General features: G+C 46.2%; 1 protein-coding gene across 2 annotated transcripts in view; it reads right to left on the reverse strand.

Annotated features, from left to right (window-relative positions):
• Nucleotides 1–26,779, reverse strand: part of LOC129868214 (gamma-aminobutyric acid receptor subunit beta-2-like) — a 97,335-nt gene that overhangs the window by 34,371 nt on the left and 36,185 nt on the right. For both annotated transcript variants that reach the window (XM_055941990.1, XM_055941991.1), the window contains 2 exons: nt 18,733–18,953; nt 3,821–3,903 (listed from right to left, as the gene is read on the reverse strand). In XM_055941990.1, coding sequence (XP_055797965.1) covers nt 3,821–3,903; nt 18,733–18,953 — 304 coding nt within the window. The remainder of the gene's footprint in view (nt 1–3,820; nt 3,904–18,732; nt 18,954–26,779) is intronic.

The raw sequence follows: 26,779 nt of genomic DNA on the forward strand, positions 1-26,779 counted from the left end.
GAGATAGGTGCGATGAACCTGTCATGCTCCCTAGAAAAAAAGCCAGACAGAGAGTGAGAGATGGAGAAAGACAGTGAGAGACAAGAGAGCGAGAGAGCGAGAGAGCAAGAGAGAGAGAGATGAGAGAGAGAGAAATATGGGGGGGAGATAAAGAGAAAGAGAAGAGGGGAATCAAGACAAGATAGACCAGGACGGCTGCCGAGTTGGAAAGGCAGCACATCAGATCACAAAGGTGTCGGGTCTACAGAGCCAGAGCCAGAGCCCACATCACATTGCAGCTTGACAAACTTTGAATCCAGCAGCACAGATGAAACAGGAGAGGCCTCAGGTGTTTTTAAAAAACTTTATCAGGGAGAGATGCATTACATATTCGCTCCACACTGTCGCTGTTGTGCCCAGCAATAAGTCAGCCACTAAAATGAAGGGGGAGGCTTTGTGTTAAAGAGCTCAATGTTGAATAACTAAGTGTCCTGTGAGGCTCTCTGTCCCTGTCTGTAATGCCTTCAGTCACTGAGCCATGTCCAGGATCACACTGGAACTAACGTTTGCCTCCCCAAAAACTATACCCGACAAAGGCAAAACAGGTCACAATTAGATTTGACTAGGCCATTTGTGTTCACAACGGTTGCAAAATGTTCTTGGGTTCTGTTAAGATGACGACCATGATTAGGATAATGCAAACGTAGTGCTGTGACCTCATGCTTTGGTGTTGCGTGACCTCATGCTTTGGTGTTGCGTAACCTCATGCTTTGGTGTTGCGTGACCTCATGCTTTTGTGTTGCGTGACCTCATGCTTTTGTGTTGCGTGACCTCATGCTTTTGTGTTGCGTGACCTCATGCTTTGGTGTTGCGTGACCTCATGCTTTGGTGTTGCGTGACCTCATGCTTTGGTGTTGCGTGACCTCATGCTTTTGTGTTGCGTGACCTCATGCTTTTGTGTTGCGTGACCTCATGCTTTTGTGTTGCGTGACCTCATGCTTTTGTGTTGCGTGACCTCATGCTTTGGTGTTGCGTGACCTCATGCTTTGGTGTTGCGTGACCTCATGCTTCTGTGTTGCGTGACCTCATGCTTCTGTGTTGCGTGACCTCATGCTTTGGTGTTGCGTGACCTCATGCTTTTGTGTTGCGTGACCTCATGCTTTTGTGTTGCGTGACCTCATGCTTCTGTGTTGCGTGACCTCATGCTTTTGTCTTGCGTGACTTCATGCTTTTGTGTTGTGTGACCTCATGCTTTTGTGTTGTGTGACCTCATGCTTTTGTGTTGCGTGACCTCATGCTTTTGTGTTGCGTGACCTCATGCTTTTGTGTTGCGTGACCTCATGCTTTTGTGTTGCGTGACTTCATGCTTTGGTGTTGCGTGACCTCATGCTTTTGTCTTGCGTGACTTCATGCTTTTGTGTTGTGTGACCTCATGTTTTTGTGTTGCGTGACCTCATGCTTTTGTGTTGCGTGACCTCATGCTTTGGTGTTGCGTGACCTCATGCTTTGGTGTTGCGTGACCTCATGCTTCTGTGTTGCGTGACCTCATGCTTTTGTGTTGCGTGACCTCATGCTTTGGTGTTGCGTGACCTCATGCTTTTGTGTTGCGTGACCTCATGCTTCTGTGTTGCGTGACCTCATGCTTCTGTGTTGCGTGACCTCATGCTTTTGTCTTGCGTGACTTCATGCTTTTGTGTTGTGTGACCTCATGCTTTTGTGTTGTGTGACCTCATGCTTTTGTGTTGCGTGACCTCATGCTTTTGTGTTGCGTGACCTCATGCTTTTGTGTTGCGTGACCTCATGCTTTTGTGTTGCGTGACTTCATGCTTTGGTGTTGCGTGACCTCATGCTTTTGTCTTGCGTGACTTCATGCTTTTGTGTTGTGTGACCTCATGTTTTTGTGTTGCGTGACCTCATGCTTTTGTGTTGCGTGACCTCATGCTTTGGTGTTGCGTGACCTCATGCTTTGGTGTTGCGTGACCTCATGCTTCTGTGTTGCGTGACCTCATGCTTTTGTGTTGCGTGACCTCATGCTTTGGTGTTGCGTGACCTCATGCTTTTGTGTTGCGTGACCTCATGCTTCTGTGTTGCGTGACCTCATGCTTCTGTGTTGCGTGACCTCATGCTTTTGTGTTGCGTGACCTCATGCTTTTGTGTTGCGTGACCTCATGCTTTGGTGTTGCGTGACCTCATGCTTTTGTGTTGCGTGACCTCATGCTTTTGTGTTGCGTGACCTCATGCTTTGGTGTTGCGTGACCTCATGCTTTTGTGTTGCGTGACCTCATGCTTCTGTGTTGCGTGACCTCATGCTTCTGTGTTGCGTGACCTCATGCTTTTGTGTTGCGTGACCTCATGCTTTTGTGTTGCGTGACCTCATGCTTTGGTGTTGCGTGACCTCATGCTTTTGTGTTGCGTGACCTCATGCTTTTGTGTTGCGTGACCTCATGCTTTTGTGTTGCGTGACCTCATGCTTTGGTGTTGTGTGACCTCATGCTTTTGTGTTGTGTGACCTCATGCTTTTGTGTTGCGTGACCTCTCAAATTGTAGCTTAATTGATTCATTGAAGAGGGGAAGATGATAACGGATATTTTTTATTGAAACGTTTGTTTTCTATTTAGATTTATTCAAGTGATTAATGTTAATGTCAATTACTAAATTAGATATATTAAAGCCCCCATGCAGTCTTTGTAATTGTTTTTTTAAATCACTGTATGTCTAATAAAACACTGTTTATTTAATGAAAATAACTCCAAAATATTTGTTCTTGTTAATTTCCCTGAGATATTTACATATACAGCCCAGATTGGCTGATAGGATGGTCTAGAGCCCACCCCCTTACCCAGATGCACAGTCATTTGTCTATTATAATCAGATCACATAGTGATGTCATGACGTAGGCCAAAAGTTCCATCCCACCTGAACAGGCTGAAATTCCAGGCATTTCTTTAAAACAGCTCTTACACAAAAAGGGCATAATTATAATTTTCATAATTCCAGTGTTATTTCGACCTCATAGTGCGAAAATGTCATCAAAATATGAAACAAGTTTTTAACTGCACTGCCCCTTAAAGGTTAATGAAAGCCCTTAAAGCATTTACCAAGCTGTTGAGAAAGGAATACACTTATCAAAAAGCGGCATATAAAGTAAACCTTGGCAACCTTTTTTCTCTTAATATTTGTACACCATTGTAATGCGGAAATCCCAGAATTCCTGAAGTGATGCAACATAATATTCTTGAATTGGGTGCTTTAGGTTTCACTGACAAATCTTCCGACAGGAAACACTATTAATTTCCCCTCATGAGGATTAATTTACTGTACATGTCCATGAGTAGTTTTCAATGCTTGAGATATTATTGTGTTATAGTAACTGACTTGAAGTTGTGTCTTCAACTTTGTGGATTCCTTATACGTACAATACTAGTACAGACCATTGGTTTGGCACAGATTGTTTCCCATTCATATCAATTCAAATAAAATTGAAGTGAGTTGACTTGAACTGAAAGCGAGAAAGATAGATCAAATGAAATGTAATTGAGTTGAATTGAAAGCGAGAAAGATAGATCAAATGAAATGTAATTGAGTTGAATTGAAAGCGAGAAAGATAGATCAAATGAAATGTAATTGAGTTGAATTGAAAGCGAGAAAGATAGATCAAATGAAATGTAATTGAGTTGAATTGAAAGCGAGAAAGATAGATCAAATGAAATGTAATTGACTTGAACTGAAAGCGAGAAAGATAGATCAAATGAAATGTAATTGAGTTGAATTGAAAGCGAGAAAGATAGATCAGATGAACTGTAATTGAGTTGAAATGAAAGCAAGAAAGATAGATACTCACAGCTCTCTATCTCCAGTGTGCAGTTTTGTTCGTCCAGTGGATATCGTCTCAGGTCCATCATACAAGCTGCTGTAGTGGTGATCCTGAAGATGAAAAAGACATTGTCAAGAGTCAGTACAGACCAAGGATGTCATTTTTAAGGTTCAGGTGGTATTGCCGATGGGATCCCAACTTCACTCTGTCATTTCTTAAGTGGAGCTTTAGGTCCAAGGAACCTGGACCGAGTAGCATGAAGACATTAATTATTAGCTACAATCAAAATCTCAATCAGTATGTGGTGCCTGTGTCTAGCAGATACTTACATCCTTGAAGCAAGGGCACATATTGCTACTTAATGGCTTTTTATAGCAGCGTCAGGAGGTTCTTCATTATCTATTGCTCTCATATCTTGTCAGTGCACAGATAAAGTTAATAGTGTGATGAAGTCGACGATAACCATGAGCTGATATCGATCCGACGTTAAATCAACGATGGGTAAATCTCTAGATTATCTCCACCTTGTTTAGCAGCTATATCACTGCTGCAGAAGCACTTCCAGCAAGATATTAGATAATTTAAATAAAGAGCTAACTCATTTTCAATGTTGCCCAGACACGTGGCAAAGAAAGAAAACACGAACAACCTGGGATTTAACAGCAATGGACTTCGCGGAACTAACTGGTCTACAGTGGTGTATACTGTAAATAGAACAGGTGAGTAAGCCTACAGCTGCACGTCTCAATATTCACTTTTCCTCTAGCCAACTCTCATTATGCAGTAGCCTGTGATGTCAGATAAATAAGCACTACACGACAATAGAACCACTAAACAAGCCGTACATGATTCTGCATCAGTGGGTGCAGCCCATTGATTTAAGGATTAAAAGGCCCAACCTAATCCTCGTCCTAGATTCTTAAAATAATCCAACTGTACAAGTTTCCTTTACCTGGGAGGTGAATCACAGACTAACTCACTACAGGGATTCACCGGCCAGCTACTGATAATAGCCCCACACTATCTATATTTTAGAAAGATTTGTCATTTAAGCAAATACTCTTATCCAGAATGAGTTACAGAGGTGATTGCATAAATTTTTCAAACTTTTTTATATTTTTCATAATTATGGTCTTCAGTCAACTAATTAGCTGAATCAGGTGTGTTACTGAAGGCCTGGAATGAAGCCCTGACAACCAGTAGTTCTCCAGGACCAGTTGGAGAGCTCTGAAGTAGTCGGATCATAAGCGTTCTTGTGGAAAGGGAATATATTAGGGAATATATTATTCAAAATAACCTTAGCACATCAAATATGTTAATATGAAAGCAGAATTGCCTTGAGGTCATATGTGAAAGCGTACTCTATGTATGTCAAACGGTAGGCCTAAGCGTTCATGCTAGTAATTGTAAAAACTCTGGCTTACAGTCCATCTCTCATATTCTCACTGACACAGAGCCCACTAACAAGACATAGATATCCCAGGGAGGTAAGAGATGAGGGTGATGGTGAGAGGAAAACTCTTTTCATCTTGTAAATATCTCAGCTGCCAGAATTGGTTGAGTGGGAAGAGTGCCTTAGGTGGAAGTCTACTGGCACAACTCAACGAGAACAAAGAAAATGGATGCCGTGAATACCTTGTGAAGAACTTGTTGAGATCTCGAAGTCAACTTCTCGTGCCCTCTAGTCAGTGTTGTGAAGATAACTTAATGACTGGAAATTAACTTGAAAAACAGAGCTGCATCGTACAGTGGAAAATATTGCAAATAGTTCTCTGCAAATGTGTAGCCTCCTGCAAAAACTGTCTGAAGTGTGTTTTAAATATTTACTGCCTTAATTAATATCCAGATTATTAACATACATATCCATTTCTTCTCTTGCAGTGTTCATTTTCACCAGCATTAAAGCTCACTCAGGGAAGTCCTTCAAATGACAAATGGAAATCATATAACCCTGGACAGGTGTGGAATGGATGTAGTTATAGGCCCAGCTGCCAAACCGCCATTAAACCTGAGCACTATAATTCTTTTAGAGACCAACTACTGGTAGGCATAAAGAAGGTTGTCCAATCAAAAACGCATATTTTGGCCAATGGGTAAAATAATATGTTAATTGTGTAGATAATCCTCTAAGAAAACCGATGGTTCAAACGTCATGTTTCATAATCGGTCTTAAAAGTGATTGGGTTTTTAACTCTTGCAGGATGGCAAAAATGAGGGTGACTAAAGAAAGCAAGTTGTACAGCATCAGGTCAGCTAGGCTGGATGCTATGCGAGAATAAACGCTTTGTGACAGGCTCACTTTCCCGTTGAACTCATCTTTCTTCTCGAATCCACAGGACATAAAACAATAAAAAGGTACGATAGATTTTGAGACATGACATTTTAGTATACACTTTTCATATTAATGAGAATTTCCTGTTCCTTTTAGAAGGCTTCTCACAAAAACAAGGGTATCTCTGTGAAATTTCAATGGAGTACTGAGCGTACAGCAAGCTTTTTATTTTCAAAGCCTTTTACATTCAATTCAGCTCGTGTCATGTTAATTTAGCTTTTTGCGACATGCGGAAATAACTTTGAAGACGAACACCTCACGTGAAATCCTCAGAAGTTGCTGCGAGAAAGCGGCACCGTTCTGTCAACAGAGCCCGGTGCTTATTAACGGATGTATTAGGTCACGAAATCGGACTTTTTGGATATGCTTTTGAACAATTCAGAACATGAATAATCCTATTTGTCTTGGGAAATATATTTTATAACATAAGGTAGCGAAATTTCATCACCAAAGCGGGTTTTCACCCACTCTGAGCAGAGTAGGTGGACACCCTACATAAAGATCTATAAGTGTGTAGATTAAAATATCCAGTCCATCTGGGGTGACCTGCCATTTCAACTAGTTTCTTGTTATAATGAGGTCATTTTTCAGCCAGTTTTGCCCGCTGAGATGTTAAGCACACTAGTCTGCTAACTCTGATCACATAAACAAACTCACATTTTCCACAGTCTGTGTTTGTGTTTGTACACACTCCTATTTGTAAGCCAAATGTCTGACCTACTGTGATGTTCTTTTAGAAAACACAATGCACTCTGAACGCATATTAATTTGGCTTTTAGGGTTCTGAATACTTGGCCGCCTTAGTTTCCCCAGACTGAGTAGAATACTTTGAGAAATATATTCAAATGGTAACTTTGGAGACTTGTCAAACATTTATTCAAGGTCTTGTGTGACCCAAGGGGGACAGGGCACCTTAAAAGCAAATGACTCTCTGCCTCTGTATACTGGGGGGCTTAAAGGGGAACACTCTGCCCTGTTGCAACTGGTTCAGAAACCCTGGGAGAGCTCTAGTTACTCAAATACTGAATATATTGTATGTTTAAATTATGATTTGGTTGTTTTCAAAATTAGTTTTTTAGTGCCAATACAGGGGACTTTTTATATTTGTACAAGAGGCCTGCCAGAGATTGCGTCAATACCATTTCCATCAGCAACAGGAGCATGATTCTACACTCTGTAAGAAAGACAGAATGGTTACTTTGCTTATAACTAGGGACCAGAGTTGTTCTTGATCAGGTTGGTGGTCAGGAGAAACCTCTGGCCGGAAAAAAGTCAATCATCCACACAGAGGGCAGGGCAGTCTTTATCATACTGGAACTGGTCCGAGTCCTACACTGTAATATCAGCCATGAGTGAATAGATAAGGTCAGCGTATTCATCAGGCAGAAGCAGGAACAGAAGGAGTTGATAGATGGTGAGTTATAGGGAGTCACTCTCTCTGGCTGTGGTCTTGCGTGAGAAGAGAAGGTGGATGCCCACAGTGGGTGCTGCCAGCCAGCCACGGATCTGCACGGCACCATGGGTAATCGTCTAAGCCCACCTGACGACACTGATACATCCCGGCCAGCGGATAGGCTCAACTTGGAGCCCAATCCTCTGTGGTACAGTGGAGAGATAATCACCTCCTCCCGCCTCCTTCACACTTGTCCCTCTATATCACCCACCATCGTCCATAGACTGCAGCCGAGCTGAGGCAAGGTCGATGAATCCTTCAGCTCTGCTCCACCACAGGAGTGAGCACAGGGTACAACACCCTCCATCTCTAAACACAGTCTGGAGATCTGGGCCAAGAATCACAGTCTGGAGAGCTGGGCCAAGAATCTACTATAAGTTGGTATCTTGGTCAACCACTAGTTAATTTCAAGTACCAGTAACTGGGCCATCTGGGTGGGCTTGGGCCTTTTCTTCATATTTTCCATTAATCAGAATGACGGGTGTTCTCTCATACCCTATTTCAGGTAGCTACATATTTGGCGGTTGCGAGCAGGTTATTATTAGCTAATTTGCCACAATTTAATATGTATTACCATTGAATTATATGATGTTCTTGAGCACATTCAGGGAGCACACTTATAGTTGTGTTCTTTAAAATAGCACATTTTAGTGAACACATTGTTCATCATCACCGTCCTTCTCTACCAGAGAGATAACAGGCAACTTATTTAAGATCATGAAAGCAGACCAAAGAATGGTTGATTGATGCTCTCACAGTGGTAGCAAAGTGAAAATACTTTTGCATGAGTAAGCGGCTGTCAAACCTGCATCATTATGATGAAGGGTTTCAAGTGTAACATTTACATGCCGCAGAACATCCTTTTATGGTACCTGTGATGAGCAAACCATCTTTTTTCAATACACTGAACACCTACTGTACTGTATTGTACTTATGTCCACACTGGACTACACAGTGAGAGGGATTGGGGTCCTGCGAAATAGATCATCAGACAGTGGAGTGTCCCATCAGATAATCCCCCATCAGGGAAACAGAAAACCAGGCCTGCAGATTCTCCATCTGATGTCACTTCGCCTGTCAATTGCCTTTGTTTATTTCTCTCAGATAATGTAGCACTGATCTACAACACTAGAGAAAAGGAATTGAAGACGCCTGGAGACACCACCAGGTGGTAAATGAGATAATAGACCACTAACCAAGAGAGTTCCAAATCTTTCTGACAATAACAATTTCCCCCTCCCCACTCAGACCCCTCCCAGACAGTCCCAGCTAAAAATTATTGTTGAGAAATTGCTTTTTGCTAAGCTATTTTTGTTTCTTTTTTGCAATTTTAATTGAAAACAATCACTGTAAGGTACTTACTTAATTCTTACCAAGAGATATTGAGATAAAAACAGCGGCATTGGACCTGTAACAGGCCAAACTCTCGCATAACACAGAGAGTCTTGTCACAAAGCCAGTTAATATCAATGAAGAAATGGAAAAAAATATATATTGCTTGCTGTTTCAAATTACACACTCCAGACGTTTTGCACCCAGGAGTGGGCATGTTCCTTAAAGCCTCCAAGGTCGAGATGGATGTTCTCTTTCCGCCTGCGGTCACCCTGTCTTTGTCAGCAGTAATTTCCCTTTGATGCATCCTCTGAAGGTTTCTGACTTCCAAGTGTTTAACCAAGGAGCAAATTGCCGGTTACTTGCCAGAAACTTTCTGATCTCTGTGTCAAGATGGATTCAATGGGGTAGAACTTAAGCAAGGTCCTCTGGCACAGTCTACAAAGGAATGTGTACAGATACAGTACAGTGGTAGGCCAGTGTGTGTGTGTGTGTGTGTGTGTGTGTGTGTGTGTGTGTGTGTGTGTGTGTGTGTGTGTGTGTGTGTGTGTGTGTGTGTGTGTGTGTGTGTGTGTGTGTGTGTGTGTGTGTGTGTGTGTGTGTGTGTGTGTGTTTTGTGTGTGTGTGTGTGTGTGTTTTGTGTGTCTCTGTGAATATGTTTTAAGTATTAATTTTAAGTATCATTTTCCCGTTTCCAACATAACCCTCGTTTGCATGGTTACTGACTTGCTTATGATAGTCCATTGTATTCGATGATGACTTACACTTCTGAGTTAAATCCTTGTGACTGTAAAGTCCAATCATAGCCCTGTGCCGCTGGCTTGCAAGGGTCTGATTAAGGGCTCCCGGTGCATTCACTCCTGCCCCATCACCAGACACCCCAACTCAGCCAGACTTTAGTCCGGTTTCCGGAATGATGGCTTCACTGAGGTCAGAAGTGGATACCCAGCACAAAATAAGTTATTTAAAGTGCCGCTGAGGGTGCGCAATCCCCACCAGCACTACTTCACTGCAGGAAGGTGAAATTCCAGTGGCAAGGACGACCAGTATCTTCCACAGCTGCAAGAGGCTGCCGGAAAACCAGTCTGTCGGCGTCTGCCTACCGCGCTTTGCCAGCACGCTGCTTTTCTCTCAGGGTGTGCTTCCCTAGCCTTTGTTGTACCAGACTAACCCACAAGGCAGCGGGACAGTGGTTGATGGCTACTAGGACATGTCCACACAGATGCATCTCTGGGGCCAACTGCTGCTCCGAGATCCCCTGCCAGTTAGCCTGGAGTTTCAAGACAACCAGTTAACGTGTGCCGCCACGAGGAGGCCCGACAGGAGTCTTGGTCATTGAGAGGCTTTGTGCCGGCAAGGGGAGACTTGTGCATGAAGCTGCTCCCCAATTCACCACAAGGTCTAGCCGGTGGCAGCAAGCTGTAAGCAAGAGTACGCAAGCAACTAGTAAGCGGACATACAACTAACCTCTACCTAGGCACTACAGCACTGGACACGTCACATGCACCCTGCGGTTGCCGGCTGGTTACTGACTACAAGCGGTGCCAACTGAGCCCCATTTGGCTGTCCACCTACTGTGACCTCAAATGCCAGATGGCGCGATGGGATACTGGCACAGGCTCAGTGTACTCAGTGTACATACAGTGTGGGATCTCACAAGAATCCAGAACCCCACTGGAGCTTCAGAAGTTTGAGGTCAGAGCAGAGGCCTCGAGGAGGAGGAGGGACCAGGGTCGTAGGGGAAAGAGAGAGAGAACAAACAGATCCATCCACACGTCCCATCAGCCTACTTCTACTGCTGTCTGTTCTAGTTTCACACACAGGCATCAGCATGTCTCCCCTGGACATATTTTCACACGATATTGAGGACATTGTGTGTGGTCACCTTGGGTTTCCTACTGCTGGTCTGCTCTGATGACTGTTTGTGACATGGGTTCATGTTATTTCTCATGGATAGACAACACAAACGTGTCCAATGCCAAAGCATCATTCCCCATTCTATGAGAGCAAAGACATCATTATTACAGATGTAGGATCTTCATTTGAGCCAAAATCCTGCAGCAACAGGACATGTGAAGTATGATGTGGAATATAATTAATGGACATTTTTGTAGTCTGAAATGTCAAAGTTGAAATTACAAACTTCTGACGCCTTTTTAAAACTCAAATACACTACAAATTTTAGGAAAGTGCTCCTGCAACAGGACAGTCAAATTAAGATCCTACACCTGTAACATCTGTTTATGAAAGAACAACATAAATTCTGAATTCAAATCAAATCAAATGTTATTTCTCAAACGAGCCAAATGCTTACTTACAAACCCTTAACCAACAATGCAGTTTTAAGAAAAATACCCCCCAAAAATTAAGAAATAAAAGTAACAAATAATTAAAGAGCAGCAGTAAATAACAAAAGCGAGGCTATATACAGGGGGTACCGGTACAGAGTCAATGTGAAGGGAGCACCGGTTAATCGAGGTAATTGAGGTAATATGCACATGTAGGTTGAGTTATTCAAGTGGCTATGAATAGAAAATAACATAGAGCAGCAGCAGCGTAAAAGGGGGGGGGGGGGGGGGGGGGGGGGGGGGGTCAATTCAACTAGTCTGGGTAGTCATTTGATTAGATGTTCAGGAGTCATATGGATTGGGGATAGAAGCTGTTAAGAAACCTGTTGGACCTAGACATCGCACTCTGGTACCGCTTGCCGTGCGGTAGCAGAGAGAACAGTCTATGACTAGGGTGGCTGGAGCATTCCTCTGACACCGCCTGGTATAGAGGTCCTGGATGGCAGGAAGCTTGGCCCCAATGATGTATTGGGCCGTAAGCACTACCCTCTGTAGTGCCTTGCGGTCGGAGGCCGAGCAGTTGCCATACCAGACAGTGATGCAACTAGTCAGGATGCTCTCGATGATGCAGCTGTAGAACCTTTTGAGGATCTGAGGAACCATGCCAAATCTTTTCAATCTCCTGAGGGGGAATAGGTTTTGTCGTGCCCTCTTCACGACTGTCCTGGTGTGCTTGGACCATGTTAGTTTGTTGGTGATGTGGACGCCAAGGAACTTGAAACTCTGGGAACGTGCTCAGTCCTCCTTTTCCTGTAGTCCACAATCATTTGTCCTTTGTCTTGATCACTTTGAGGGAGAGGTTGTTGTCCTTGCACCACACAGTCAGGTCTCTGACCTCCTCCTTATAGGCTGTCTCGTCGTTGTCGGTGATCAGGCCTACCACTGTTGAGATTGCATCATCTGTGGATGTGTTGGGGTGGTATGCAAATTGGAGTGGATCTAGGGTTTCTGGGATAATGGTGTTGATGTGAGCCATGACCAGCCTTTCAAAGCACATAATGGCTACAGACGTGAGTGCTACTGGTCGGTAGTCATTTAGGCAGGTTACCTTAGTGTTCTTGGGCACAGGGACTATGGCGGTCTGCTTGAAACATGTTGGTATTACAGACAGGTAGAGGTTGAAAATGTCAGTGAAGACACTTGCCAGTCGGTCAGCGCATGCTTGGAGTACATGTCCTGGTAATCCGTCTAGCCCTGCGGCCTTGTGAATGTGGCCCTGTTTAAAGGTCTTACTCACATCGGCTGCGGAGAGCGTGATGTCCGGCTGATGCTCTCATGCATGTTTTAGGGGTACTTGCCTCGAAGCAAGCATAGAAGTAATTTATCTCATCTGGTAGGCTCGTGTCACTGGGCAGCTCTCGGCTGTGCTTCCTTTGTAGTCTATAATAGTTTGCAAGACATGCCGCTCTTGGTGCTGGTGATTCTCTGATCCACCTCTACACAGACGACACCGTTCTGTATGCTTCTGGCCCTTCTTTGGACACTGTGCAAGTGTGGTCTCCAACTGCTCTTAAAGGCAAGTAAAACTAAATGCATGCTCTTCAATCGATCGCTGCCCGCACCTGCCCGCCCGTCCAGAGCATGTGGACAACTACAAATACCTAGGTGTCTGGTTACACTCTAAACTCTCCTTCCAGACCCACATTAAGCATCTCCAATCCAAAATTAAATCTAGAATCGGCTTTCTATTTCGCAAAAAAGCATCCTTCACTCATGCTGCCAAACACACCCTCGTAAAACTGACTATCCTACCGATCCTCGACTTCGGCTATGTCATTTATAAAATAGCCTCCAGCACTCTACTCAACAAATTGGATGCAGTCTATCACAGTGCCATCCGTTTTGTCACCAAAGCCCCATATCCTACCCACCACTGCGACCTGTATGCACTCGTTGGCTGGCCCTCGCTTCATACTCGTTGCCAAACCGACTGGCTCCAGGTCATCTACAAGTCTTTGCTAGGTAAAACCCCACCTTATCTCAGTTCACTGGTTACCATAGCAGCACCCACCCGCAGCATGCGCTCCAGCAGGTATATTTCACTGGTCACCCCAAAGCCAATTCCTTCTTTGGCCACCTTTCCTTCCAGTTCTCTGCTGCCAATGACTGGAACGAACTGCAAAAATCGCTGAAGCTGGAGAATCTTATCTCCCTCACTAACTTCAAGCACCAGCTGTCAGAGCAGCTCACAGATCATTGCACGTACATAGCCCATCTGAAAATAGCCCATCCAACTACCTCATCCCCAAACTGTATTTATTTAAATATTTTTGCCCCTTTTCACCCCAGTATCTCTACTTGCGCATTCATCTTCTGCACATCTATCACTCCAGTGTTAATGCTAACTTGTAATTATTTCGCCTCTATGGCCTATTTATTGCCTTACCTCCCTAATCTTACTACATTTGCACACACTGTACATAGGTTTTTCTATTGTGTTATTGTCTGTACATTTGTTTATCGCATGTCTAACACTGTGTTGCTGTTTTTGTCTCACTGCTTTTCTTTATCTTGGCCAGGTCGCAGTTGTAAATAAGAACTTGTTCTCAACTGGCCTATCTGGTTAAATAAAGGTGAAATAAAGTTTAAATAAATAAAAAATCCCGGAACATATTCCAGTCTGTGGTAGCAAAACAGTCCTGTAGCTTAGCATCTGCTTCATATGACCACTTTTTTATTGACCGAGTCACTAGTGCTTCCTGCTTAAATATTTGCTTGTAAGTAGGAATCAGTAGGGTAGAATTATGGTCAAATTTGCCAAATGGAGGGCGAGGGAGTGCTTTGTAAGCGTCTCTGTGGAGTGGAGTGAAGGTGGTCTAGAGTTGTTTTCCCTCTGGTTGCATATTTAACATGCTGGTAGAAATGAGGTAAAGCGGATTTAAGTTTCCTTGCATTAAATTCCCCGGCCACTAGAAGCACTGCCTCTGGATGAGCGTTTTCCTGATTGCTTATGGCTCATTGAGTGCGGTCTTAGTGCCAGCATCAGTTTGTGGTGATAAATAGACAGCTACGAAGAATATAGATTAAAACTCTATTAACAGTTTCACTGTGCATTCTGTCATCTTCTAAGGAGTGAGAGAGAGTTCTATTTTACCTCAAGTCACCTCCGGTGCTGGGTACATGCAGTGCTAGCAGTACTATCAATTCTCCATATTTTCTCTCTATACTTCTTTTGTTTTTCTTGGACTATTGTGCTTTGTGCTCCTCTGCAGTGACTCAGACAACAGCTACTTGAACAAAGAGCAATCATATTCTAAATCACAGACTGTAGCTGATCGAAGCTTGTACAAACTTACAGAAAGGCACCTTCCTTAACTTTGCAAATTCTGTTGTTTTCTCTTTTCAATGACTTTCCTTTGAAAACTCAATGAGCACCTTTATTGTTGAGTTGGAGCTATATAAATGCCTTTGAAGAAGTGAATTTCAATTTTCAATATCAATCCAGGCCGCAAGTTATATCGGTAGCAAAAACACTGTCTCTGAATGTCAACAAAAGGTGCCTCATGAAAACACACTGGAGCACAAAAGCCTGTGGTGTTCTCTTTGTAATCACTCTGCAGGCGAATTAGCAGCTCAATGGCGAATAAATTAGTTTGGCCAATTTGAAAATGTAGAATATTTGTGCACAGTGGCTGCATCAGCGATCAGGAAACACTAGACTTACTGAATCCAATTAAGATTCCAATTAAAGAGGCAGTGAGCAGTTGAAACAATAACAAAGCATGCTCCCCACCCCTGTTTTGGAAAAAAACTGAGGGATGGGGCTGGGCTGTCTCGGCTGGAGACAGCCTAGCTCGGCAGGGCTAGGCTATCTCAAGCCGAACGCATACGCAGACTTGAAACCCAGAGTTGTCTGTATTGCGGTATGGCCGGTCATTTTGTGTCTACGTGTCCCTTCAAGGGCCCTAGCTCATTCGTTGGAGTGATGGGTTTTAAAGATAATTGCCAGCAGCATACCACCCTGCATACCACTACTGGCTTGCTTCTGAAGCTAAGCAGGGTTGGTCCTGGTCAGGCCCTGGATGGGAGACCAGATGCTGCTGGAAGTGGTGTTGGAGGGCCAGTAGGAGGCACTCTTTCCTCTGGTCTAAAAAATATCCCAATGCCCCAGTGCAGTGATTGGGGACACTGCCCTGTGTAGGGTGCCGTCTTTCGGATGGGACGTTAAACGGGTGTCCTGACTCTCTGAGGTCATTAAAGATCCCATGGCACTTATCGTAAGAGTAGGGGTGTTAACCCCGGTGTCCTGGCTAAATTCCCAATCTGGCCCTCAAACCATCATGGTCACCTAATAATCCCCAGTTTACAATTGGCTCATTCATCCCCCTCCTCTCTCCTGTAACTATTCCCCAGGTCGTTGCTGCAAATGAGAACGTGTTCTCAGTCAACTTACCTGGTAAAATAACGGTAAAATAAATAAATAATTGTTCTTCTCCCCTTACTCGCCACCCTGCTGTGGGGCAACCAGTCCAAGTCTCTCCAGGTACTCATCGACTCTGGGGCCGATGTAAGTCTCACGGATGTTACCCTGGTGTCCGAGCTGGGCATCCCCACTCAACCCCTCTCCATTCCCATGGGTGTTAGAGCACTGGACGGGCGCTCTATAGACCGAGTCACCCACCAGATCACCCCCGTCAACCTACGAGTATCAGGGAACCACAGCGAGACGATCCAATTCCTGCTTGTTGAGTCTCCGCAGGTTCCCGTGGTATTGGGACTGTCTTGGCTCCGGAGACACAATCCCTCCAATGACTGGGCTACTGGTGCCATCGTGGGCTGGAGCCCGTCCTGCCACACTCAATGCCTGAAGTCAGCTCTGCCTGCCCCGGGTTGTCTTCCTGGGGACTTGGAAAATGCCCCGGACCTCTCCGCATGCTCCGCAGAGAACCAGGACCTCCAGGAAGGTTTCAGTAAGGCCTGGGCAACTTCGCTTCCGCAGCACCGACCGGTATCCAAGAAGGTCAAGCCTGAGGCACTGGCACGCCGCTATAGTGCCGCGGCTACACCCCCGGAAAACAAAACCTTTCCCCCCCGCTCCAAGATCATAAGCTGTTTGTCCTCTGTTGCTCCGTACCCTCCGTATTTTTCCTACATTTTCTGTGTCTCCAGTCAAAACCATGTCTGACTGCCCCTTGTCTTCTGTTTCTAGGCCCATCCCTCCCCCCGTGTCATCGATGGCCAGCCAACGTACACGGTGAGACGCCTCGACCACATAGCAGGGGTTTGACCACGGGGCAGGGGTTTCTAGTACCTGGTGGACTGGGAGGGTTATGGCCCAGAGGAGAGGTGCTGGGTTCCCGCTAAAGACATCTTGGACCCAGCCCTCATCGCTGACTTTCACCACCGGCACCCCAGTCAACCAGGTATCCACCCAGGCATCCACCTGGCGTACCTACAGGGGGGGTACTGTCAAGCCCTGATCTGTTTCACCTGTCCTTGTGCTTGTCTCCACCCCTCCAGGTGTCGCCCATCTTCCCCACTTATCCTCTGGGTTTTTATACCTGTGTTTTCTGTCTGTCTGTGCCAGTTCGTCAAGCTTACCAACGTTTGTCCTGTCCGCTCCTGTCTTTCCCCAGCCTCTCTTTTCTCGTCCTCCTGGTTTTTGACTCTTGCCTGTGCTGACCATGTACCCGCCCGCCTGACCACTCTGCCTGAGCCTGCCTGCCGTCCTGTACCTTCGCTCCACCTCTGGATTACTGAACTCTGCCTGTCCTTGACCCTGAGCCTGCCTGCCGTCCTGTACCTTCGCTCCACCTCTGGATTACTGAACTCTGCCTGTCCTTGACCCTGAGCCTGCCAGCCGTCCTGTACCTTCGCTCCACCTCTGGATTACTGAACTCTGCCTGTCCTTGACCCTGAGCCTGCCTGCCGTCCTGTACCTTCGCTCCACCCCTGGATTACTGAACTCTGCCTGTCCTTGACCCTGAGCCTGCCTGCCGTCCTGTACCTTCGCTCCACCTCTGGATTACTGAACTCTGCCTGACCTGACCCTGAGCCTGCCTGCCGTCCTGTACCTTCGCTCCACCTCTGGATTACTGAACTCTGCCTGTCCTTGACCCTGAGCCTGACTGCCGTCCTGTACCTTCGCTCCACCCCTGGATTACTGAACTCTGCCTGTCCTTGACCCTGAGCCTGCCTGCCGTCCTGTACCTTCGCTCCACCTCTGGATTACTGAACTCTGCCTGACCTGACCCTGAGCCTGCCTGCCGTCCTGTACCTTCGCTCCACCTCTGGATTACTGAACTCTGCCTGTCCTTGACCCTGAGCCTGACTGCCGTCCTGTACCTTCGCTCCACCCCTGGATTACTGAACTCTGCCTGACCTTGACCCTGAGCCTGACTGCCGTCCTGTACCTTTGCTCCACCTCTGGATTACTGAACTCTGCCTGACCTTGACCCTGAGCCTGCCTGCCGTCCTGTACCTTTGCTCCACCTCTGGATTACTGAACTCTGCCTGACCTTGACCCTGAGCCTGCCTGCCGTCCTGTACCTTTGCTCCACCCCTGGATTACTGAACTCTGCCTGACCCTGACCCTGAGCCTGACTGCCGTCCTGTACCTTTGCTCCACCTCTGGATTATCAACCCCTGCCTGCATTGACCTGTCGTTTACCTGCCCCTGTTACAATAAAAACATTTACTTCACACAGTCTGTATTTGGGTCTTAACTTGATACCTGCTAGCTTTAGTAGTAGTGCTGCATGTAATCAGGAAGTAAGATGGGATATAGGATATTAGAGGAGAAGGTTTGCAGTTCCCTCTTGTCTGATAGGACTAGTCAGTTCAGTGAGAGATCAGATAGAGAGATTATTCTGGACCCTGGAAAGGCTAATAACTTGAAGCTATCTCGCCTCAGCAATAATGTGGCTTCTGTGGCCGACGCATGGAATAATCAATGAATCACTCCATGAAACAATCGTCGAATTGCTCATTGTTGCAGAGGAATTAGATAACGTGGCATGTCAAACGCTAAGCCAACAACACATAGTGATCAAAGTGCGGGGGGTGGGAGTACGTATAGGTGTGTGTGTGTGTGTGTGTGTGTTGTGTTGTGTGTGTGTAGGGCAGGGGGGAGATGGAAGCTGGAGATACAGAGGACCACCCAACAATCTGACATCCAATCTGACCAACCCTCAAACAGGCTTTTCAGTTGACAGATGCTGTTGTCTAGAGAATCCTGTCATTGGTTAAGATGAATCTGGGGAAAATTCAAGGATATGGACCATACGCTCTCATACGGTTGGCTAGTTAGACGGATGCCTATGATCGATGACTAAGTCAACCAGCTCACTAGGTTGCCTTCATTGGTTAGAGTTAGGCTTGTTAATGGTGTGATTTTGTACATGGTTTTGTTACATACTGGGGTGGGAAGATAGAATAGCCATATCCCTAAATTCAATTCAGATATCTGTGTAATTCTCCTAAGTAATGTCAAGTCATTAAAAAAATATGTATTATGAAACATTACAAACATTACCTCAGGCTATAGAGCACGGTTCCATCTGGATGGAGTCGAATCATTCTGTTTTTCACTGTGACACCATGGACAAAAGACTTCTTGTCATTTAGGAAGTAGGTGTCTGGGACCCACAGCTGATCCGCTACCCGGTTATCCAGGGTGAGATTGAGGGGAATCTCCGAGTAGGATAACCGTTTGTCTCGCCAAGCTTGCTGGAAATACATAGTCAATGTATAGTCCTGGAGGTGAGAGAGAGGGAGGGAGAGAGAGAGAGCGAGAAGGAGAGAGAGAAGGAGAGAGAGAGAGAAAGAGAGAGAGAAGGAGAGAGAGAGAGAGAGAGAGAGCGAGAGAAAGAGAAAGGCATATAGATTACTGGGGCCCAGGGATCAGGATGTTAACTCTAGAACAAAACTGCCATTTGACTAAATGTGTTCAAAGATCTTCATCACTACCTTTCAGATCACTTTCAATATTAGATGATGTTAACTTAAAAGCAGAGGGATCATGTCAGGTAAAGGGTGACTAAGTGGTTTAGGGAGGAGAGAGAGGGAGGGAGGGAGGAGTGAGAGGGAGAGAGAGAGGAGAGGGGAAAGAGAGAGGAAGAAGAGAGTGGGAGGAGAGAGTGTGTATGAACCAGGGGAGAATCATTCAAGTTAACTCGACATGAGTTGTGTCTTTAGTGGCCTGTGACCATGACTCTTTGACAGAATTATAGACCTCTCTGTGACCCTCAAAACATTTATTTTAGCAATACATTAATATTGGTTTTCAATGTTGTCTGCAACGGCATAAGACTACTGCAATCCTGCATAACAAATTCCACCATGTCCAAATAAAAAAAGCATGTTTTGATTTCAGTAGCAAGAGCCTAAAGTTTCAGACCATCCCTTGGCATTGTGCATTCTCATCAAATTTAGTCAAATAGACGGCTTTGACTAAAAGCTGTCTGCACTGCATTGTAAAACAAGGTTTAAGCAAAAAAAAATGTTTAAATACATTATATATACAAAAGTATGTGGACACCCCTTCAAATTAGTAGATTTTGCTATTTCAGCCACACCCGTTGCTGACTGGTGTATAAAATCGAGCACACAGCCATTCAATCTCCATAGACAAACATTGGCAGTAGAATGACCTTACTGAAGAGCTCAGTCACTTTCAACGTGGCACCGTCATAGTATGGCACCTTTCCAACAAGTCAGTTCGTCAAATTTCTGCCCTGCTAGAGCTACTCCCGGTCAACTGTAACCGCCGAGTGCTGAAGCGTGTAGCGCGTAAAAAATTATATGTCCTCGGTTGCAACACTCACTACCGAGTTTCAAACTGCCCCTAGAAGCAACGTCAGCACTGTGGTATGTGTACTGTACATACTGGATCATCAACACGTTTAATAGAAAAACAAGCTCAAAAATATGCCTCCACATCATATATATTGACTACTTCAGGTTTTTAACATCCTCAGTAACTTAGCCTAGTCCTGACTCCTCATACGCAAGTTTACTGAGTTATGAGTTAATGCAAATGATGAACAATATTCTCCATTAAAACAACATTTGACAAAATTAGAGCTGAAGAGCCCTTTGCATTTCAGTTGAATAATCATGTGCGGGGTTAGTCAAGGAGCGTTGCAAAATGGTCAGAGTGAATGTGGAACAAACCAACACCCTGCTCCTGCCACGTTAACAATAAGAAGCACAGCAATCCATCCATCCATGAAAAATAAACTCGGGGAGACTTTCTGTCTCGGGGCACTTTTGTCACGACTGGCTCATCTTCTCCCAACACAGGATCTCAGGCTGAGCATTCATTTTCCATATGCCTGTTGGTTGCGAATATGATGACATCTCTATATCTACTGGGCTAAACGGACTGACTGGGAAGGGGGGCTTGAAAGCAAAGATTGTGCCGGTGAACTATCGTCACGTGACTCACGCCCAGCATTTCCCTCCATTTCTCCCCACATTAACTCAGTGTTTTGCTGCAAAGTTTGTTCCTAACATGTTTGCTGCCCTAACTATGTTATCGCTAGTCCTGTATCGCTAGTCCTGTATCGCTAGTCCTGTATCGCTAGTCCTGTATCGCTAGTCCTGTAAAACATTGTGTACTGTAACATTGAAAGAACCAATGAGTTTGGTTATTATTATCATCGTTTTTTTATGTTTGTCATTCCTTTTCCGGAAAATGTTTTCATTGTTTATCATAAATCCCCTATTTATATTGGGTAACGTGTCCATTGTTGGTCATTGTAATGTCAATTGAGTAATAGTATTGTATTCGAGGTGTGTTAACACTGTCTATTGAAAATACTAAAACCTGTTCTAGGTGTTAATGGTTTATGCTAGGTTAGGGCAGATATTTGTATCATTCAGGGGTGCTGCTTATTACAGAACTCTGCCAAAATATATGCATCTACTCAGCTGTGTGAGTTGGGTGTTTTGCCGTCATTTCCCTGCATTTGTATATTTTGTTGATAACCTCTGTATCCAGTTTCATCATCTCCTGCACTGTTAAATAAATACAGCCTATTTGTGTACCTGATCCTCGGATTCAACTCTTGCTCCAAGCCAAACTAACCTGTCTGTCTGGTCCTTTATTAACAAGGGGCCAAACTAACCTGTCTGTCTGGTCCTTTAATAACAAGGGGCCAAACTAACCTGTCTGTCTGGTCCTTTAATAACAAGGGGCCAAACTAACCTGTCTGTCTGGTCCTTTAATAACAAGGGGCCAAACTAACCTGTCTGTCTGGTCCTTTAATAACAAGGGGCCAAACTATCCTGTCTGTCTGGTCCTTTAATAACAAGGGGCCAAACTAACCTGTCTGTCTGGTCCTTTAATAACAAGGGGCCAAACTAACCTGTCTGTCTGGTCCTTTAATAACAAGGGGCCAAACTAACCTGTCTGCCCGGTCCTATATTAACAAGGGGCCAAACTAACCAGTCTGCCCGGTCCTATATTAACAAGGGGCCAAACTAAGCAGTCTGCCCGGTCAGGGGCCAAAGGGATGGAGACACTGGTGAGTCTGCTGATGGCTGGTGGCGGTTGAGGATAACATACAGTACTGTACTAAACAGGCCACTGCACGTGCAGCCTCCCAACACTTGAGATAAACCCCAGTTGATCAGACATTATGTAGTTTGTGAAGACTCCATGGCAGCAAAGCCCAGCAAATGTTGTTAGGCACGCGAGTGAACGCAGCGATATTACATTTCCCTCTCCACTCATCAATACACACTAACATCTAATCAAATCAAATGTTATTTGTCACATGCACTGACTACAACAGGTGTAGACCTTACAGTGAAATGCTTACTTACAAGCTTTTAACCAACAATGCAGTTTTAAGAAAAATAAGTGTTAAGTAAAAAATTACAAATAAAAATAACAAATAATTAAAGAGCAGCAGTAAAATAACAGTAGCAAGGCTCTATACAGGGGGTACCAGTACAGAGTCAATGTGCGGGGGCAAAGGTCAGTCGAGGTACTTGAGGTAATATGTACATGTAGGTAGAGTTAAAGTGACTATGCATAGATATTAAACAGAGAGTAGCAGCAGCGTAAAAGAGGGGGTGTGGGAGGACAATGCAAATAGTCCAGGTAGCCATTTGATTAGCAGTTCAGGAGTCTTATGGCTTGGGGGTTGAAGCTGTTAAGCTGTTAAGAAGGCTTTTGCACCTAGGTGCTCCAGTACCGCTTACCGCGCGGTAGAAGAGAGAATAGTCTATGACTAGCGTGGCTGGAGTCTTTGACAATTTTTAGGGCCTTCCTCTGATACTGCCTGGTATAGAGGTTCTGGATGGCAGGAAGCTTGGCCCCAGTGATGTACTGGGTCGTACGCACTACCCTCTGTAGTGCCTTGCGGTCAGAGGCCGAGCTGTTGCCATACTAGGCAGTGATGCAACCAGTCAGGATGCTCTCGATGGTGCAGCTGTAGAACTTTTTGAGGATCTGAGGACGCATGCCAAATCTTTTCAGTCTCCTGAGGTGGAATAGGCTTTGTCGTGACCTCTTCACGACTGTCTTGGTGTGTTTGGACCATGATAGTTTGTTGGTGATGTGGACACCAAGGAGCTTGAAGCTCTCAACCTGCTCAACTACAGCCCTATTGATGAGAATGGGGGCGTGCTCGGTCCTCCTTTTCATGTAGTCCACAATCATCTCCTTTGTCTTGATTACGTTGAGGGATAGGTTGTAATCCTGGCACCACACAGCCAGGTCTCTGACCTCCTCCCTGTAGGCTGTCTCATCATTGTCGGTGATCACTGTTGTGTCGTCGGCAAACTTAATGATGGTGTTTGAGTCGTGCTCTTTGCTATGATCTATTAAATATCAGGCATGGTGTTCTTCTCTCTTTCTGATGAAAAAGTCTCTTGAAGTATGAACTCTCCCTTTTGGATTTGACTAGACTGATCTATCATATCAATCAGTCTGTGGTCCATGTACTCTACAGACAACACATCACAGTTGTAACAGTCCTGACCTGTTTTATGTTGTTTTTTATGTGTTTATGGTCAGGGCATGTGTTTTGGGTGGGCAGTCTATGTTATCTGTTTCTATGTTGGTTTTGGGTTACCTGGTATGGCTCTTGATTAGAGGCAGGTGGTTTGCGTTTTCCTCTAATTAAGAGTCATATTTAGGTAGGGCGTTCTCACTGTTTGTTTGTGGGTGATTGTCTCCTGTGATGTCTTTCGTGTTGTCACTTACTCACTTACGGGGCTGTTTGGCTGTTTGTTACTCACTTACGGGGCTGTTTGGCTGTTCGTGCGTTTAGATGTAACGTTCCTGTCCGTGAGTTAACATTTAGTGATGTGAGTTTATGTTCAGGTTTCGTTCTACGTCGTTTTCTTGTTTTTGTAAAGTTTGGTAAAGTGTTTGTTTTCGTGTTGCCATCATCATTCAGTTTTGTCGTTTATAAATAAAAAGATGGCTTATTTCCCTGAAGCTGCGTATTGGTCTGAAGATCCTTCTCTCCTCACCTCGTCCGAGGATGAGGAGAGCGACAGCCTTAACAGAATCACCCACCACGCTAAGACCAAACGGTATGGGAATGCTCTACGGAGCAACAAGGACTTCTGGACTTGGGAGGAGATCCTGGACGGTAGAGGACCTTGGGCTCAACCAGGGGAATATCGCCGTCCAAAGGAGGAGTTGGAAGCAGCGAAGGCTGAGAGGCGCTGGTATGAGGAGGCAGCGCGACGACGCGGTTGGGAGCCCGTGAGTCAGACCAAAAAATTTCTTGGGGGGGGGCACACGAGGAGTGTGGCAAAGCCGGGTAGGATACCCGAGCCAACTCCCCGTGCTTACCGTGGAGGTAGAAGGCGTCGTACTGGTAAGACACCGTGTTATGCGGTAAAGCGCACGGTGTCCCCAGTACGCGTGCTTAGCCCAGTGCGGGCTATTCCACCTTGCCGCACTGGGAGGGCTAGGTTGGGCATCGAGCCGGATGTCATGAAGCCGGCCCAACGTATCTGGCCTCCAGTACGTCTCCTCGGGCCGGCGTACATGGCACCAGCCTTACAGGTGGTGTCCCCGGTTCGCCTGCATAGGCCAGTGCGGGCTATTCCACCTCGCTGCACTGGCAGGGCTACGGGGATCATTCAACCTGGTAGGGTTGGGGAGGCTCGGTGCTCAAGAGCACGTGTCCTCCTTCACGGTCCGGTAGACCCGGTGCCACCTCCATGTACCAGTCCTCCGGTGGCAGCCCCCCGTACCAGGCTGTCTCTCCGGGTTCTCTCTCCTGCTGTTTCCTCCTCTCCAGCGCAGCCAGTGCCTAGACCACGCACCAGGCTGTCTCTCCTTCTCCTTCCTACAGAGCCATCCGTCTCCCCAGCGCCATCTGAGCCATCCGTCTCCCCAGCGCCATCTGAGCCATCCGTCTCCCCAGCGCCATCTGAGCCATCCGTCTCCCCAGCGCCGTCTGAGCCATCCGTCTGCCATGAGCCTGCAAAGCCGCCCGTCTGTCATGAGCCTGCAAAGCCGCCCGTCTGCCATGAGCCTACAGAGCCGTCCGCCAGACAGGAGCCGCTAGAGCCGCCCGCCAGACAGGAGCCGCCAGAGCCGCCCGCCAGACAGGATCCGCCAGAGCCGCCAACCAGACAGGATCTGCCAGAGCCGCCAACTAGACAGGATCTGCCAGAGCCGCCAACTAGACAGGATCTGCCAGAGCCGCCAACCTGACAGGATCTGCCTGAGCCAGAGCCGTCCAGCCAGGACCTGCCAGAGCCGTCCAGCCAGGACCTGCCAGAGCCGTCCAGCCAGGACCTGCCAGAGCCGTCCAGCCAGGACCTGCCAGAGCCGTCCAGCCAGGACCTGCCAGAGCCGTCCAGCCAGGACCTGCCAGAGCCGTCCTGCTATGACCTGCCAGAGCCGTCCAGCCAGGACCTGCCAGAGCCGTCCAGCCAGGACCTGCCAGAGCCGTCCAAACAGGACCTGCCAGAGTTCCTCAGCCAGGACCTGCCAGAGTCCTTCAGCCGGGATCTGCCCCTTGTCCCGGTGCTGCCCCTTGTCCCGGTGCTGCCCCTTGTCCCGGTGCTGCCCCTTGTCCCGGTGCTGCCCCTTGTCCCGGTGCTGCCCCTTGTCCCGGTGCTGCCCCTTGTCCCGGTGCTGCCCCTTGTGCTGGTCCTTATCCTGGTGCTGCCCCTTGTTCCGGTGCTGCCCCTTGTCCCGGTGCTACCCCTTGTCCCGGTGCTGCCCCTTGTCCCGGTGCTGGCTGTTTATTTAGGGGAAGGTAGTTTTAGGGTGGTCAGTGGAAGGGGTAGACAGAAGAGGGGAGTGACTATGGTGGTGTGGGGAGAGCGTCCTGAGCCGGAGCCACCACCGTGGTCAACTGCCCACCCAGACCCTCCCCTGGACTTTGTGCTGGTGCGCCCGGCGTTCGCACCTTGAGGGGGGGGTTCTGTAACAGTCCTGACCTGTTTTATGTTGTTTTTTATGTGTTTATGGTCAGGGCATGTGTTTTGGGTGGGCAGTCTATGTTATCTGTTTCTATGTTGGTTTTGGGTTACCTGGTATGGCTCTTGATTAGAGGCAGGTGGTTTGCGTTTTCCTCTAATTAAGAGTCATATTTAGGTAGGGCGTTCTCACTGTTTGTTTGTGGGTGATTGTCTCCTGTGATGTCTTTCGTGTTGTCGATGTTACTCACTTACGGGGCTGTTTGGCTGTTCGTGCGTTTAGATGTAACGTTCCTGTCCGTGAGTTAACATTTAGTGATGTGAGTTTATGTTCAGGTTTCGTTCTACGTCGTTTTCTTGTTTTTGTAAAGTTTGGTAAAGTGTTTGTTTTCGTGTTGCCATCATCATTCAGTTTTGTCGTTTATAAATAAAAAGATGGCTTATTTCCCTGAAGCTGCGTATTGGTCTGAAGATCCTTCTCTCCTCACCTCGTCCGAGGATGAGGAGAGCGACAGCCTTAACAACAGTGAGATATTGTGAGACACGGGCTATGTATTGGCTCTAGTGTCTGAACTGTACCACAGTACCATGTTCAGTGTTGCAATATTAGCAAAATAACTTGTTACCACATTATTAGTACTTTCTATGAAGACCCTGCAATAGAAGTGATAGAAGATGGAATGAACAGTGTGTTTGTGTGTGAAGCAGGCTTGCTTACAGCAGCAGTATTCACATCATTATGACATCTCCTGCAATATGGAGGCTGGTGTGAGCTATTAGATAATCACTGTAGGCATGTCCTGCAATACACTGCATCTCTACACACTACTTCACCCAGCTGTCAAAACTTTGGACAGACCCCACATTTGAATAAAGAGTGCATTATGGCTGTGGCTTGTTAGGCTGGGGGATAAAGAGTCCCCCTTGTCATCCCATTGCTGTTATTGTATGGAAACAGTGTTACCTGAGAGAGGAGGCTTGCTTGGCATGATGACCCCGATGTGCCGCTAATGCAAATTTGCTGGGACTGTAGTAAAACATGGAGCTCCTCAAAGGAGTGTTACAGCCTCCATCTCTCTGGAGCAGTGTTACAGCCTCCATCTCTTTGGAGGAGTGTTACAGCCTCCATCTCTCTGGACGAGTGTTACAGCCTCCATCTCTTTGGAGGAGTGTTACAG

The sequence above is a fragment of the Salvelinus fontinalis genome, chromosome 13 (assembly GCF_029448725.1).
Source record: "Salvelinus fontinalis isolate EN_2023a chromosome 13, ASM2944872v1, whole genome shotgun sequence".
NCBI classification, from domain to species: domain Eukaryota; kingdom Metazoa; phylum Chordata; class Actinopteri; order Salmoniformes; family Salmonidae; genus Salvelinus; species Salvelinus fontinalis.